The 14847-nt window shown below is 40.3% G+C and overlaps 1 protein-coding gene across 10 annotated transcripts in view; it reads right to left on the bottom strand.

The window, feature by feature from the left end:
- The window catches only part of CAPRIN2 (caprin family member 2), a 67750-nt gene that overhangs the window by 36616 nt on the left and 16287 nt on the right, over positions 1–14847 (bottom strand). For all 10 annotated transcript variants that reach the window (XM_006140244.3, XM_006140241.3, XM_006140245.3 and 7 more), the window contains 3 exons: positions 7775–7861; positions 2923–3161; positions 1584–1666 (listed from right to left, as the gene is read on the bottom strand). In XM_006140244.3, the coding sequence (XP_006140306.1) occupies positions 1584–1666; positions 2923–3161; positions 7775–7861 (409 nt within the window). The remainder of the gene's footprint in view (positions 1–1583; positions 1667–2922; positions 3162–7774; positions 7862–14847) is intronic.

Raw genomic sequence — 14847 nt, 5'->3', positions numbered from 1 at the left:
TCCCTCAGACATGACAATTCACAACGACTGGGTCGTCTCCATTAAGTAATGCTTTAGAGAAGTGAATGCAGTTCTTCAAACATAACCAGTAGGAAACTATCTCGGACAATCTCTAACATATTTTCAAACTGTAGAATTCAGTGACTAAGATTTTACTTTTGAGGTAGGCTGCATGACAATCCTAGCACATCACCATTTGATGATGAAGAAAAATCTTAAATCTTAGTCAGAGCACTACAAATAGGTCTGAAGTTATTCACTTTAAAATAACCAATAAACATATAGTTTTCACACGAAGCAAGATTCCTATACTAATGCTGATTTATTCTTTTTCTTATTCGATGGAAGTGCTATAATCTGAACTTTGTCTTTTTTAAAAATTTAGCTTTGAAGGTGTAACTTAAAATTCACTTATTTTAAGTGGACAGTTTTAATAGAGGGATGGCTATGTTACCACAAGAACCACAATATACAGCATTTTTATCAACCTAAAAAGTTCCCTCATATCCCCTTTGCAATCTTCTCCCTGACCCCCAGCAATATGTGACCTATTATCATTCTAAATTATGTCTTTCCTAGAATTTCACATAAATGAGGTAATAAAAAAAATAGGTACTTTTTCTGATCTGGCTTCTTTCACTCAGCATCATCATTTCAAGATCCATCCATGTGTTACATGTATCAATAACTCATTCTGTTTTTATTGAATAGCTTCCACTGCATGGATATGCCACATTTTGTTTATCGATTTACCAGCTGATGAGCACCTAGGCTGTGTCTCGTTTGGGCTCTTGTGGACAGATATCTTCATTTCTCTTGGTATTATAAGTGTAAGTGCTTGGTCATATAGTAAGTGTACACTTAATTGTACAAGAGGTTGCCACGGAATGTAATACACATAATAAATAAATGCAATAAATTTTCAATTGTGATCTAAGCCTGAATAGACTTCAATCTTAAAATAGCCATACATATTTGGGTTTTTGGGTTTTTTTAAAGGGCAATCACTACTAACAAAAATGTTTACTAGCTCCTGGTGAGTTTTTGTTATAATAAGCTAGTGCACAAAGCTATGTACTTCCTATCCAGCCATTTATACTTGGTCATTGATCATTTGGCCAAAAGCTATTTAGGAAGTCAAAAGGACTCTGAGTCATTTCCAGAATGATAAACAACAATATAGACTATGTAACCAGACCATTCATATTCTTAGGTTGATCTGGAAGATAAGCTTCGATATTAACCATCTGTACATTTAAGTACTAACATGCAGAATAAAGAATAAAGAACTGAATCCCAAATGATCATGCTAGTGTGAAGCCAGCTCTAATACTTAGCTCTTGTTTCCAAATCATATTGACTTGCCACTCCAAAACTCTCCCGAAGTTCCGCTTCAGTGAGTAGGATTATATAATAGCTGCTTGCGACAGAACAAAACAAAGGGCCAATCTCCCAAGGAGCACGGTACTGTTGGACATGTAAGTTCTGATGGACTGACACGGGTTAGACCCTCAAAATCATACTAAACTTCTCGACGTAAAGTTTAGTCTTCACTGCATAGGTCCAGAGTAGAGACAACTCACATGTCGTTCCTACCACTGCTTTCTCACTACCTTCCAAAAGGTCCCAAAAGTACAGGGAGGACTGCTCCATCTGGTCTTCAACACTGACAAGGAAAAGCAGCAGCAGAACAGAGTGGCTTTAGACGTACATAAACATATATTTACAAGGAGCAGTACAGCTTATGCAAATATAACCCAGTAACAGTCAAGACCTTCGAACGGTAATTTTGTCTTTTTACTCTTTGGAAATAAAATCTTGAAATTTATGAAAGGTAACTGAACACCCGTGACAGATTATAAATATAAAAATTTTTCCTTAAGTCAACTAAAGATCTTACCAAATACATTTATCAAGGAAGACACCAAAAAGAGTTTAAAGCTGCTAGTGCAGCATCAATACTTATCAAGTACACATTCTAGATCAAAGAGTAGAATGGCAATATTAAGAGCTGCATGGGACTCTCACTGAAAGAGAGCAGCTTTTTTTTCAAATTATGTCTTGTTTACATTACACACTCCCTGAACCCACCAAAGTGATGAAGAAGCAATAAGCAACCAAATAAATAAGGACGGAGTAGATAGGATGAAAACAAAAAGGTACGGGTCTATAAATAAGTAATTAAGAGTTGTAATAGGCACCTTCCCAGGACAAGGTGAATTTGTAATAATAGTGGAAATCTGACTATCCAACAAGGTCGATGCGCACATAGTTGGAAAAAATCTGTATCTAAAACACAAAAGCATAAAGATCTGTTCATTCACCGATTTACTTCATCAGAACCCAAACAGAAAGTTTTGGGTAATTATGGGGGGGAAAAAAGGAGGAGGGGACCCCCAACTTGCTGGTTTTCTATTTGAAATGATCAGATCTATTTCTCAGCATTTACTCACAGTATAAAAATACCAAATAATTCTCATTTTCAAAGGTTAATGATCTTGGCCAAGTTAAATTCATTTGTCTCTACTTAAGTACAACATGAATAAGAAGGCTCACTGAGATTGCAAAAAATTTTAGGAATATATTGGGTCGTCGGAAAAGTCATAATATGTTTTTCTACGCAAAAATGCATCATAACTTTTCTGACCACCCAATATATCGTTATACTTGTATCGGGTTAATACCTGCACAGGGGTAAAACTTGACAATTGGACAGTTTTTAAAATCAGTGTTACAATAAAGCAGCACATTAATGAGACCATTCGAATTCACTTTTCTTCTAGACCATCTACCCACCCTGTCAGAATCTGGCTTCCCAATACTGAATCAAATTAAGGTTTTCTGAGTTAATTTCTCACATATGGAACTAAAAAGCTAGACTAAAGCATTGTGTGTTTAAGAAAAACCTTTGCATCAGCTTACCTCAGACTTTCATTTCTTTCAGGGCAGGTCAGTTTTGAAAATTTAATGAGGTAGTCAAGTTCTTTTGAAGGCAAATACACTGCACCATTCAAGCCCGCTTTGAAGTCTTTTTGTACGTGCTCCTGTGTCAAGTTCTGTAGCACATACTGGACTTGAAGTATAGTTCGAAGCTTCTTCTTCTCAGCCTCAAGTTTTAGCATGTGCTCTCTCCTCTGGGCTTTCTTTTGCGCTTTCAGTAGCTGTTAAAACAGATGCTAATTAACTCTCCACCACCCCATATTAGAGTAGCTGATCTAATGTAGTTAGGATTAAATGGTAAGTCTCATGACTGTCAAACTGACCTAAGCTGATCTAATGTAGTTAGGATTAAATGGTAAGTCTCATGACTGTCAAACTGACCAGTTTGTTTAACTCCTCATCCTTACCCAGCTAAAGAAGTCATTGAGTAGTGAACTGGTTCATCTCAGGTAACCAGAGCCAGGGGATCCCAACTAGCTGACGCCCAACTTCAGATTATACTTGCTGTCACCATGACGACAACCCAAGTACCAATCACCGATGTCCATAATAACCTCAAGATTTTACTTCTCTGTATTTATGTTTATCAAGCCTTGTTAGACCAAATATTCAAAGAAAATGCTTTAGTTTTGTGTTTTTTTTTTTTTTAAATCTTATGTTCCCCGGAGGAATTATTAAACAAAATGGTCAGTTTTCTTGACCAGCTCTATAGCCTAGTGGTGAAGGGAGATGGATTGCACAGGCCAATGGCAATTTGAGTCCCAGTCTCGGCATATTTTTCACACTTTCAAATTAGGGGTACATGTGAGCCCCTAATCCTGACACAATAAAAAATGGAGGGGAAGGGACTGTGGCATGACCATGCCCTGCGGAAAGAGGAAGAGGTTTCTCCCTCTCCTTCTCTCTGGCCGCACACATGGCCTCTGTCAATTTTTCACTAAATGATCAGTTTTCAACCAATCATAGAAAACCAGCTAAAGCATAAGCAATTGAAAACCAACCCATCAGGTGGCATGGCGGTTAAGGTGGTGGATGCCAACAAGGCAGATTGCAGTATGAGTCCTGGACCTGGCAGCTTGCTTTCTCACTTTCCCTGTCTGTCTTAATTATTTAAAAAAGGAAACCTAACATTCATAAAACATCTTACAAATGTATTATCAAAAAACAACCATAATATACAGTGATTGAATGTATAAAAATATTTTTAAATAAACAAATGTGTTTTGTTATAAAAATATTTTTAAGTAAATATGTAACAAATATGTGTTTTGTTTAAGTAAAATAAAAAGAGTGTCTCTAAAAACATTTAAAAAGAGTTCCACTGTCAGTCTGAATAGAGCTATATCCTCCAATATTTGGCTGGGAAACAGATATGGAAAATTAATAGAACTTAGGCTGTCCCTCTGGTACCTTGAATGTGGAGACTGGGTGGCTGTGGAACTACTCTAAAGCTCAAAACTATAACCTGATATCTGAAAGCCCGACAGAATACACAGGACCCAGAAGTGCTCACCACTTCACTAAAAAGCACCATCTGTCTCCACTAAGAAACCTAAAAGGTCTTTTTCCCCATGGTTTGTCCTGTTGCAACGCTTCCTTCATACTGGACATTTTCCAAGGGATGAAGATTAAAAAGAACAGAAGAAGACCTGAAACTCTTTTTAGAGCTTTGAGCCTTAGGGCACATGTACTCGCTGGAGACAGAAAGACACACTGAGAGGGGAAATGAGACATCATCCCTCAGTGGGGATGGCCACGCCACAATCCCTTCTCCTCCATTCTTCTCCCAGGATTTTTGGGGGGGCTGGGGGAGAAGTGGGGGTGGGCACACACGTGTGCTTACACGCGCATACACAACATACACACACACACGCGGAGTGATTTTCAAGCTACCAGGTCCAGGACTCAAACTGAGATTAACCATATGGGAATCCAGTGACATAATTGCTATGCCATCTGCTGGCCCCCCCAAAACATTTTTCCAGAGATGAGTTCAAAGACTTTGATATAGCTTCAATATTTTAAACTCTACCAAAGAGATGTTCACAAATCCTACCAGATTAAGATCAGGGGAGAAAAAACCCTATGAAAATGATTATGGCATAAAGTGATCATTTCCTAGGGAATACAGAAACAACATTTGACCTGTGCCACTACCAGGGACAAGTGATAGAGATAATTTTTTCCTTTTTTTTTTTTGATTCATTATGGGGGGCAGGGTGCCTGCAGGTGGCATAGTGGCTAAGGTGCTGGACTCCCAAATGGCTTACAGCATTTCAAGTCCCAGACCTGGTGGCTTGAAAATCATGCTGGGCACATGTATATGCATGCCTAACATCTCAGCAAGAGAATGGAGAGAAGGGACTGAGACATGGCCATGCCACCCTGGGGTATTTCTCACCTTCCTTCTCACTGTCTTTCTGGCAAGCACATGCACCCTATAGCAAAAACCTAAAAAAAAAAAAAATTTGCTACAGTGGAAGAAGGAAGTGAGAGAGCAAGCCCCTATGGGGGACAGTCGCACCACAAGCCCTTCTCCTCCATTTCTCCCTTAGGGATTTTGGGCACGCTCTTCTGGCACACTTCCCAAGCAACAAGGTCCAAGACTTGAACAATGCACTGAGCCACATGAGATTCAGTCACCTCAACCACCAGGCCATGGCCTGGCCCTAATATAAAATTTTGAGAATGAAAAACACATTTGACAGGGGGTTGTATGCACAAGTGTGTGTATTTTTTTTTTTTTTTTTTAGCTCAGTAAGGCTTCTTCCCTAGTAAGACCTCACTATGGACTACACTGATGCACTTACCAACCTATGGGGTTCTGTTTCTGCTTGAGAGAAAGAAAGAGGATGGAGGTGGTCCTTCTAGCTCTCCAAGAGAGCAGTGGAGTTCTCTTGGACACAGTTCACCACAGTCGAGCAATGATTCTCAGGTGATATTCAGGACTGTATCACACAATTACCTCAGATTTCTTTTTAATAACCTCCCAGGGCTGAATTAGGTATTTTTATTGTTCAAGTCACCCTGAACTTCTCTAATCAAAGCAGTCATTACATTAAGTGGTAAAATATTTCTCTGCATCTGTGATGACAGGGACTACACCTGTCGGTCACTAACCTTTCACTTGTGCACATGTCCTCAAATTTGTGTTGAATGTATCAAATATCAAGAAAGTACATGTTCAGGGGACCAGCAGTTAGCGTAATGGCTATGTCACTGGACTCCCACGTAGTCGACCGCGGTTCATGTCCCGGACCCGGTGGCTTAAAACTCACAACGGGCGCATGTGCGTGTGTGCCCAAGATCCCAAGAGGAGAATGGAGGAGAAGGGATTGCGGCGTGACCATCCCCCCTGGGGGGTGATTTCTCGCTTTCTGTCTCTATGTCTCTCTCTGTCTGTCTGGCGAGCGCACGCACCCTACAGTGAAAATCTCTCAAAAAAAAAATAAATAAATAAATAAAAAATAAAGATCCTGAGAGGAGAATGGAGGAGAAGGGATTGCAGCGTGGCCAACTCCCCTGGGGGGTGATTCTTGCTTTCTGTCTTTCTGTCTGTCTCTTTCTGTCTGGCAAGCGCACATGCCCTATAGCAAAAAAACCTCTGCAAATAAATAAATAGAGATCTTCTTCATTCAAAAAAAAAAGTACATGTTCAGGACCAGGAAGTGGTACAGTGGTGACACAGCTAAACCCCCATGGACAGGATACTGGGTCCATGTCCAAGGATCTTGCTGGGCATATGCATGCCTTTGGTCTAGACCAGTTGAGGCTGGGGGTTAATCATGGCACAGGTTTCTCTCTCTCTCAATGAAGAGATAAATAAATAAAATTTTAAGAATCCATCTTAAGGGGCTGGCAGGTGGCATGGTGGTTAAGGGTGCTGGACTCCCACATGGCAGGCTGCGGTTCAAGTCCAGGACCTGGCAGGTTGCTTTCTCACTTTCCCTCTCTCTCTCTCATACACAATCTGTCCCTTTCTGGTCAAATTAAAATAATTTAATTTAATTTAAAAAGTTAAATAAAAAAAATTCTTTACCCAAAAAAAAAAAAAATCCAACTTAAAAATAAAAAGAACATTATCTCGTAAATCATACCAAGTTGTCACGAAAGGCCACTGATTACAGCCTGTTTCTCCTTCTTTAGGTGGAAAACAAGCTTACAGTTCTCTTCTTCCAGTTGAGGACCAGTTTGGAAAGAAGTACAATATACCAAATAAACCACCCTCAATCAATAGTACTGAATTACAGCATTTTTAATTGTTTCATAGAATGATGAATCCTCATCAAGAGACAGATCTCAGGGCCAGCAGGTGGCATAGTGGTTAAGGTGCTGGACTACCACACTGCCAACATGGTTCGAGTCCCAGATTGGTGGCTTGGAAACCACCCCAGGCACGTGTGTGTACATTCCCAAAATCCCAAGAGGAGAAGAGGAGAAGGGACTATGCTGTGGCCATTCCCCCCAAGGGATGATTTCTAACTTTCCCTCTCTGTCTCCCTCTGGTGAATGCACACACCTCAAGGCAAAAACATTTAAAAAGAAAAAAAAAGAGGGTAGGGGCCTCAAAAACCGCCAAGTAAAAAAAAAAAAAAACTACTAAGTGCTGACAAATACATCCAGGGTCTTCATTCATAAGGCAAGCTGCAAAGTGCTTCAGGACCTCACCTCAGTGAAAGCAAATCTAAGGCAGGCAAGTGGGTAACCTCATAGATGACCAACAGAACTTGTGACCTGGAAGCTACCTTTAGATGACAGCAGCAGCAGAACATGTACACGGTTGCCATGACATAATAAAAAAGGACACAGTGTTTAGGGGCAAAAACATACTCACATCTTGGCTCAGTTCAGAAAAGGTTTTCTGAAGTTCCTTGGCAAATTCCAAATTATGTAGCACTTCTTCATATTTCTCTACTGCTTCCTATTAAAGAAGAAAACACCAATTTTGTGAACTTCTAAGTAAAATATGTCAAAATATTAGCTCGTCAGAAAAGTCATGACGTGTTTGTCTATGCAAAAATGTGTCACGACTTTTGCGACGACCCTGTGGGGTGCTCAAGTACAGTATACTTAAGGCTTTATGAACTAGCCATTTACTGTACATACACAGGAAGTACTCGTAAACAATCACCTATAACAGACAACAGGAAATAAGTACCACAACAGAAGTAACAAGGCAATGTCCTACTGAAAATTTCAAAGAGCAAACTTTTTTTTTTTTTTAATTTTTTTTAGGTTTTTGCTATAGGGCACCTATTGGCATAGGGCTCGCTTGATAGAGACAGAGAGGCATAGGAGATGAGGGTGACAGGTATGGCGTTGTGGTTGAGGCGCTGGACTCCCACATGGGCGACCATAGTTTGAGTCCCAGACCTGGCAACTTCCCTTCTCACTCTCCCTTTCTGTCTGTGTTTCTCTCTGGTCAAAATCGAAGAATGATAAAATAAATAAATTTTAAAATAAATAAATCTTTAAGAAAGAAAAAAGAAAAAGGAGAGGGAAAGTGAGAAATCACCTCCCAGGAGAGATGGCCAAGCCACAATCCCTTCCTCTCACGATTTTGGGCATGTACACACATGTGCCAGGCATGATTTGCAAGCTTCTGGGCCCAGAATGTAAACCGTGGTGGGCCATGTAGGAATCCAGCACCTTAACCACTATACTACCTGCCAGCCCTAACATTTTTTGTTTGTTTGTTTGTTTTTTAAGATTTCATAGATGGGGTCCAGCAGTTATTGTAATGGCTGTGTCACTGAACTCTCATGTAGTCGACTGCGGTTCGAGTCCCAGACCCGGTGGCTTAAATTCACGCCAGGCACCTGTGCATGTGTGCCCAAGATCCTGAGAGGAGAATGGAGGGATTGGTAAGGGATTGCGGAGAATGGTAAGGGATTGCGGCGTGGCCACATCTCCGGGGGGGTGGGGGGGAGGTATTTCTCGCTTTCTCTCTCTCTTACTGGAGAGCGCACGCACCTTATAACAAAAACCTCTCAAAAAAAAAAAAAAAGAAAAAAAGATTTCATGGATGAACAAAATTTAATTGATAACTGGAGAAAGAGTAAATATGTCATGGAATTTTAATTCAGATATAAATGGAGGAAAGGGCCAATTTAAAAGAGAACAAGGTGAGGAACTTACCCAACCAGATAAAGACATTCTACAAAGCTTCAGTATTAAAATTGCATAGTATTCCACTCTTAGGTAGCTACCCAAAAGAAATGAAAACATGTGTCCTCATAGACTTGTATGCAATTGTATATGGCAGGATTATTCATTACAGTCCAAAATAGGAACAATTTGAGATGAGCAGATGGCATAGTGGTTAAGGCGCTGGACTCCCACATGATCAACCAGGTTTGAGTCCTGGACCTGAAGGCTTGCTTTCTCACTTTCCCTCTATCTCTCTCTCTCTTATCAAATTAAATAATAGTAGCAAATATTTTTTTTAATTAAAAAAAAGAATAATTCAAATACCCAGTAACTGATAAGAAGATAAACAAAATATAATAGATTCAGGCAATGGAACACTAGGCACCAGTAAAAAGAAAAGATACACAAGCTGACCCTATGGCCTACTAGTTAAAGGAGCCAGATACCACATAGTCAACCATCTGGTTCAAATCCCAACCCTGGCAGCCAAGTGTGCATGTGTTTGTATGCACACCTGAATTCCCAGTAGAACAGAAAAATGGAGAAGGGATTGCAGCAGGAACACACCCCATTGAGTGCTTTCTCCCTCTTCCTCCCTGTTTACCAAGCACAGGCAAACTCTGGCAATGAAAAAACAAAACAAGGCAGTAGGTGGCATGGTAGTGAAGGCAGTGGACTCCCACACGGCTGAGAGCAGTTCAAATCTTGGGTCCAGTGGCTTGAAAATCATGTCGGGCGTGAGTGTGTGTGTGTGTGTGTGTGTACGCGCGCACACGGACGTGCCCAAAATCCCAGGAGAATGGAAGAGAAGGGATTCTGGTGTGGCCACCCCCCCAGGGCGTGATTTCTCACTCTTGTCCTGTCTCGCTCTGGCAAACACAAGTGTCCTATGGCAAGATCCTAAAAACAAAACAGAAAGAAAATGCACATGCTACGACATGGATGCACTTCAAAAATATTATGCTAACTGAAAAGCTACATGTAAACAGATTTATTTTATATGAAATGCCCAGAAAAGGTAAAGTTAGAGACAGGAACAAATCAGACCATAAAAGGGAACTTTGGAAGGGGGGAAAACATTCAAAAACTGGATTGTAATGATCACAAGATAACTCTACAAATTTACTATAAAGTACTGAGTTGTGCGTTTATGATGGGGTTATTTTATGAAACGTACATTATACCTCAAGCTGGTGGATAAAGGTCTGACGACATTAAGTCTTTGTAAAGGTATAAGGCAATAGTAACTCTTGCGTACTACCAGCACTGGTAAAGACCGATGTAGCAATTTTGGAAAACAGTTTGTCATTTTTACCTATGAAGTTAACTACGGGCATATTCTACAGTCCAGTGAAAGGTATAACCCTGAAAAAAGCTTGCACATCTGTCTCAATAACACATATGAGATTGCTCAAAGTAGAATTGTTCATATCGAGGGGGAAAAAAAAAGTAACTCAAGTATCCATTTACAGAAACTACTGAACAGAGAAAAACAAATGAAATAAAGCCACTTGTATCACTATAAAAGTCCTGGGATCAGGGACCAGCAGGTGGTGTGGTAGTTAAGGCGCTAGACACTCCCACATGGCCGATCATGGTTCAAGTCCTGGACCTGGTGGTTTGCTTCCTCATATCGAAGAATGATAAAATAAATAAATTTTAAAATAAATAAATCTTTAAGAAAGAAAAAAGAAAAAGGAGAGGGAAAGTGAGAAATCACCTCCCAGGAGAGATGGCCAAGCCACAATCCCTTCCTCTCACGATTTTGGGCATGTACACACATGTGCCAGGCATGATTTGCAAGCTTCTGGGCCCAGAATGTAAACCGTGGTGGGCCATGTAGGAATCCAGCACCTTAACCACTATACTACCTGCCAGCCCTAACATTTTTTGTTTGTTTGTTTGTTTTTTAAGATTTCATAGATGGGGTCCAGCAGTTATTGTAATGGCTGTGTCACTGAACTCTCATGTAGTCGACTGCGGTTCGAGTCCCAGACCCGGTGGCTTAAATTCACGCCAGGCACCTGTGCATGTGTGCCCAAGATCCTGAGAGGAGAATGGAGGGATTGGTAAGGGATTGCGGAGAATGGTAAGGGATTGCGGCGTGGCCACATCTCCGGGGGGGTGGGGGGGAGGGATTTCTCGCTTTTTCTTTTTCTTACTCTCTTACTGGAGAGCGCACGCACCTTAATAACAAAAACCTCTCAAAAAAAAAAAAAAAGAAAAAAAGATTTCATGGATGAACAAAATTTAATTGATAACTGGAGAAAGAGTAAATATGTCATGGAATTTTAATTCAGATATAAATGGAGGAAAGGGCCAATTTAAAAGAGAACAAGGTGAGGAACTTACCCAACCAGATAAAGACATTCTACAAAGCTTCAGTATTAAAATTGCATAGTATTCCACTCTTAGGTAGCTACCCAAAAGAAATGAAAACATGTGTCCTCATAGACTTGTATGCAATTGTATATGGCAGGATTATTCATTACAGTCCAAAATAGGAACAATTTGAGATGAGCAGATGGCATAGTGGTTAAGGCGCTGGACTCCCACATGATCAACCAGGTTTGAGTCCTGGACCTGAAGGCTTGCTTTCTCACTTTCCCTCTATCTCTCTCTCTCTTATCAAATTAAATAATAGTAGCAAATATTTTTTTTAATTAAAAAAAAGAATAATTCAAATACCCAGTAACTGATAAGAAGATAAACAAAATATAATAGATTCAGGCAATGGAACACTAGGCACCAGTAAAAAGAAAAGATACACAAGCTGACCCTATGGCCTACTAGTTAAAGGAGCCAGATACCACATAGTCAACCATCTGGTTCAAATCCCAACCCTGGCAGCCAAGTGTGCATGTGTTTGTATGCACACCTGAATTCCCAGTAGAACAGAAAAATGGAGAAGGGATTGCAGCAGGAACACACCCCATTGAGTGCTTTCTCCCTCTTCCTCCCTGTTTACCAAGCACAGGCAAACTCTGGCAATGAAAAAACAAAACAAGGCAGTAGGTGGCATGGTAGTGAAGGCAGTGGACTCCCACACGGCTGAGAGCAGTTCAAATCTTGGGTCCAGTGGCTTGAAAATCATGTCGGGCGTGAGTGTGTGTGTGTGTGTGTGTGTACGCGCGCACACGGACGTGCCCAAAATCCCAGGAGAATGGAAGAGAAGGGATTCTGGTGTGGCCACCCCCCCAGGGCGTGATTTCTCACTCTTGTCCTGTCTCGCTCTGGCAAACACAAGTGTCCTATGGCAAGATCCTAAAAACAAAACAGAAAGAAAATGCACATGCTACGACATGGATGCACTTCAAAAATATTATGCTAACTGAAAAGCTACATGTAAACAGATTTATTTTATATGAAATGCCCAGAAAAGGTAAAGTTAGAGACAGGAACAAATCAGACCATAAAAGGGAACTTTGGAAGGGGGGAAAACATTCAAAAACTGGATTGTAATGATCACAAGATAACTCTACAAATTTACTATAAAGTACTGAGTTGTGCGTTTATGATGGGGTTATTTTATGAAACGTACATTATACCTCAAGCTGGTGGATAAAGGTCTGACGACATTAAGTCTTTGTAAAGGTATAAGGCAATAGTAACTCTTGCGTACTACCAGCACTGGTAAAGACCGATGTAGCAATTTTGGAAAACAGTTTGTCATTTTTACCTATGAAGTTAACTACGGGCATATTCTACAGTCCAGTGAAAGGTATAACCCTGAAAAAAGCTTGCACATCTGTCTCAATAACACATATGAGATTGCTCAAAGTAGAATTGTTCATATCGAGGGGGAAAAAAAAAGTAACTCAAGTATCCATTTACAGAAACTACTGAACAGAGAAAAACAAATGAAATAAAGCCACTTGTATCACTATAAAAGTCCTGGGATCAGGGACCAGCAGGTGGTGTGGTAGTTAAGGCGCTAGACACTCCCACATGGCCGATCATGGTTCAAGTCCTGGACCTGGTGGTTTGCTTCCTCATTTCCCCCCTCTCTTACTCTGTGTATCTCTCTTAGGTCAAATTAAAAAATAAATGAAAAAAATAATAATTCTAAAAAAAAAAAAAAAAAAAAAAAAAGTCCTGGGATCAGCAGATGGCATAATAGTTATGTCACTGGACTCCCATATAGAGGACCCCAGTTTACATTCCAAATCTGGCAGCTTGAAACTTGTGTTGTGTGCATGTGTGTCCAAAATCTTGAGAGGATAATGGAGGAGAAGGGATTACAGCATGGTCATCCCCCCTCAGGGGTGTTTCTCACTTTCTGTCTGTTTCTCTCTATCCTTCCAGCAAGCACATGCACCCTATATTAAAAATCTCTTTAAAAAAAAAATAATACAGCGAGAAAAAGAAAAGAAGATAAGCTGTAGAATACACAGCATGATTCATTTACCATAAGGTATAAAAAAGGTAGTTCAAAAAGACTGATGAGCAATTTTTAAAAAGCACTATTGAGCTATCAATAAAAAGCAAGAAAATGTGTGAAAGTTCAAGATCATGATGGGGGAAAGTTCTGGGACAGAGTTTCAACGGTGTGGGTAACATACTATTTGAGAGGTATGTTCCAGTGCTTGCCTTATTTATTTTTAAATAATTATTTCATTTTATTATTAAATTTGACTCAAGAGGGAAAGTAAGAAAACATGCCACATCAGCCCCCAGTGCTTGCTTTATTATACATGATAACTTATACATGACATTTTGTTTGGACCATATGCTTCATAATAAAAAAGGTAGTGATGGGGCAGCAGTTGGCACGGTGGTTAAGAAGATGACTCCCACACGATCAACTCTAAGGTTCGAGTCCCGGACACTGCAGCTTGAAAAACATGCCAGGTATGTGTACATGTGTGTACAAAATCCTGAGAGAATGGGAGAGAAGGGACTGTGGTATGGCCATCCCCTCTGGCAAGTGATTTCTCACTTTCCTTTCTCTCTCTCTCTCTGGTAAGTGCAAGCATCGAATGGAAAAAAAATCTGTAAAAAAAAAAGAGAGAAAGAATGGAAACTTAATCCAAGTATGTTACTAAGAGGTAGGGCCTTTGGGAGGAAATTAGGCTTAGATAAAGTCATTAAGGCAGGACGCCATGACTGAATGCTGGTGGCTTTATAAGCAAGGAGACCAAGCAAATGCACACACACACCGCCTCTTGCCATGTGCCTGTCCACCTCAGGACTCTGCAGAGCTCTCCAAATAGCACGTAGGCCTCATCAGAGGCAGCTCCTGGCCCACGGACCTCGAGAAATGTGAGTGGAATAAATCTCTCATCTATTTCCAAATAGAAGAGTATTTTCAGAAAGCCTCTAAAAAGAACCAGACACAGCCAGTTTCACAGAAAAATTAAACCAAATTTTAAAGACCATGTGTTACATAAATATTGTCACAATATTTTAAAAAAAGAAGGGCAGATGAATAGGCAGAGCACAGAGGATTGTTAGGGAGGTGAAACTACACAGTATGATATTATAATAGTGGATACATTTACGTTTGTCAAAACCCATAGGATGCACAAGAACAAGGCGAACCCTAACGTAACGGTGCTGATGAGACATCAGTGCAGGTTACTAGAACGAAACAAAGGGGCGGCTCTGGTGAGCAACATCATCCACACAGTGAAGGAGGTCTGGAAGGGGTAAGGGGGAAGAGGAGAGGAGGCTATGTGGAACTCTGTACTGTGTGTTTGATTTTCTTGTAAACCTAAAACTGCTAAAAAAAAAAAAAAAAAAAAAAATTATAACTCT

The sequence above is a fragment of the Tupaia chinensis genome, unplaced genomic scaffold, assembly GCF_000334495.1.
Source record: "Tupaia chinensis unplaced genomic scaffold, TupChi_1.0 Scaffold000028_1, whole genome shotgun sequence".
Taxonomy (NCBI): domain Eukaryota; kingdom Metazoa; phylum Chordata; class Mammalia; order Scandentia; family Tupaiidae; genus Tupaia; species Tupaia belangeri.
The sequence above is the reverse complement of the archived record's forward strand: the minus strand, read 5'-3'. Positions and strand labels throughout refer to the sequence as shown.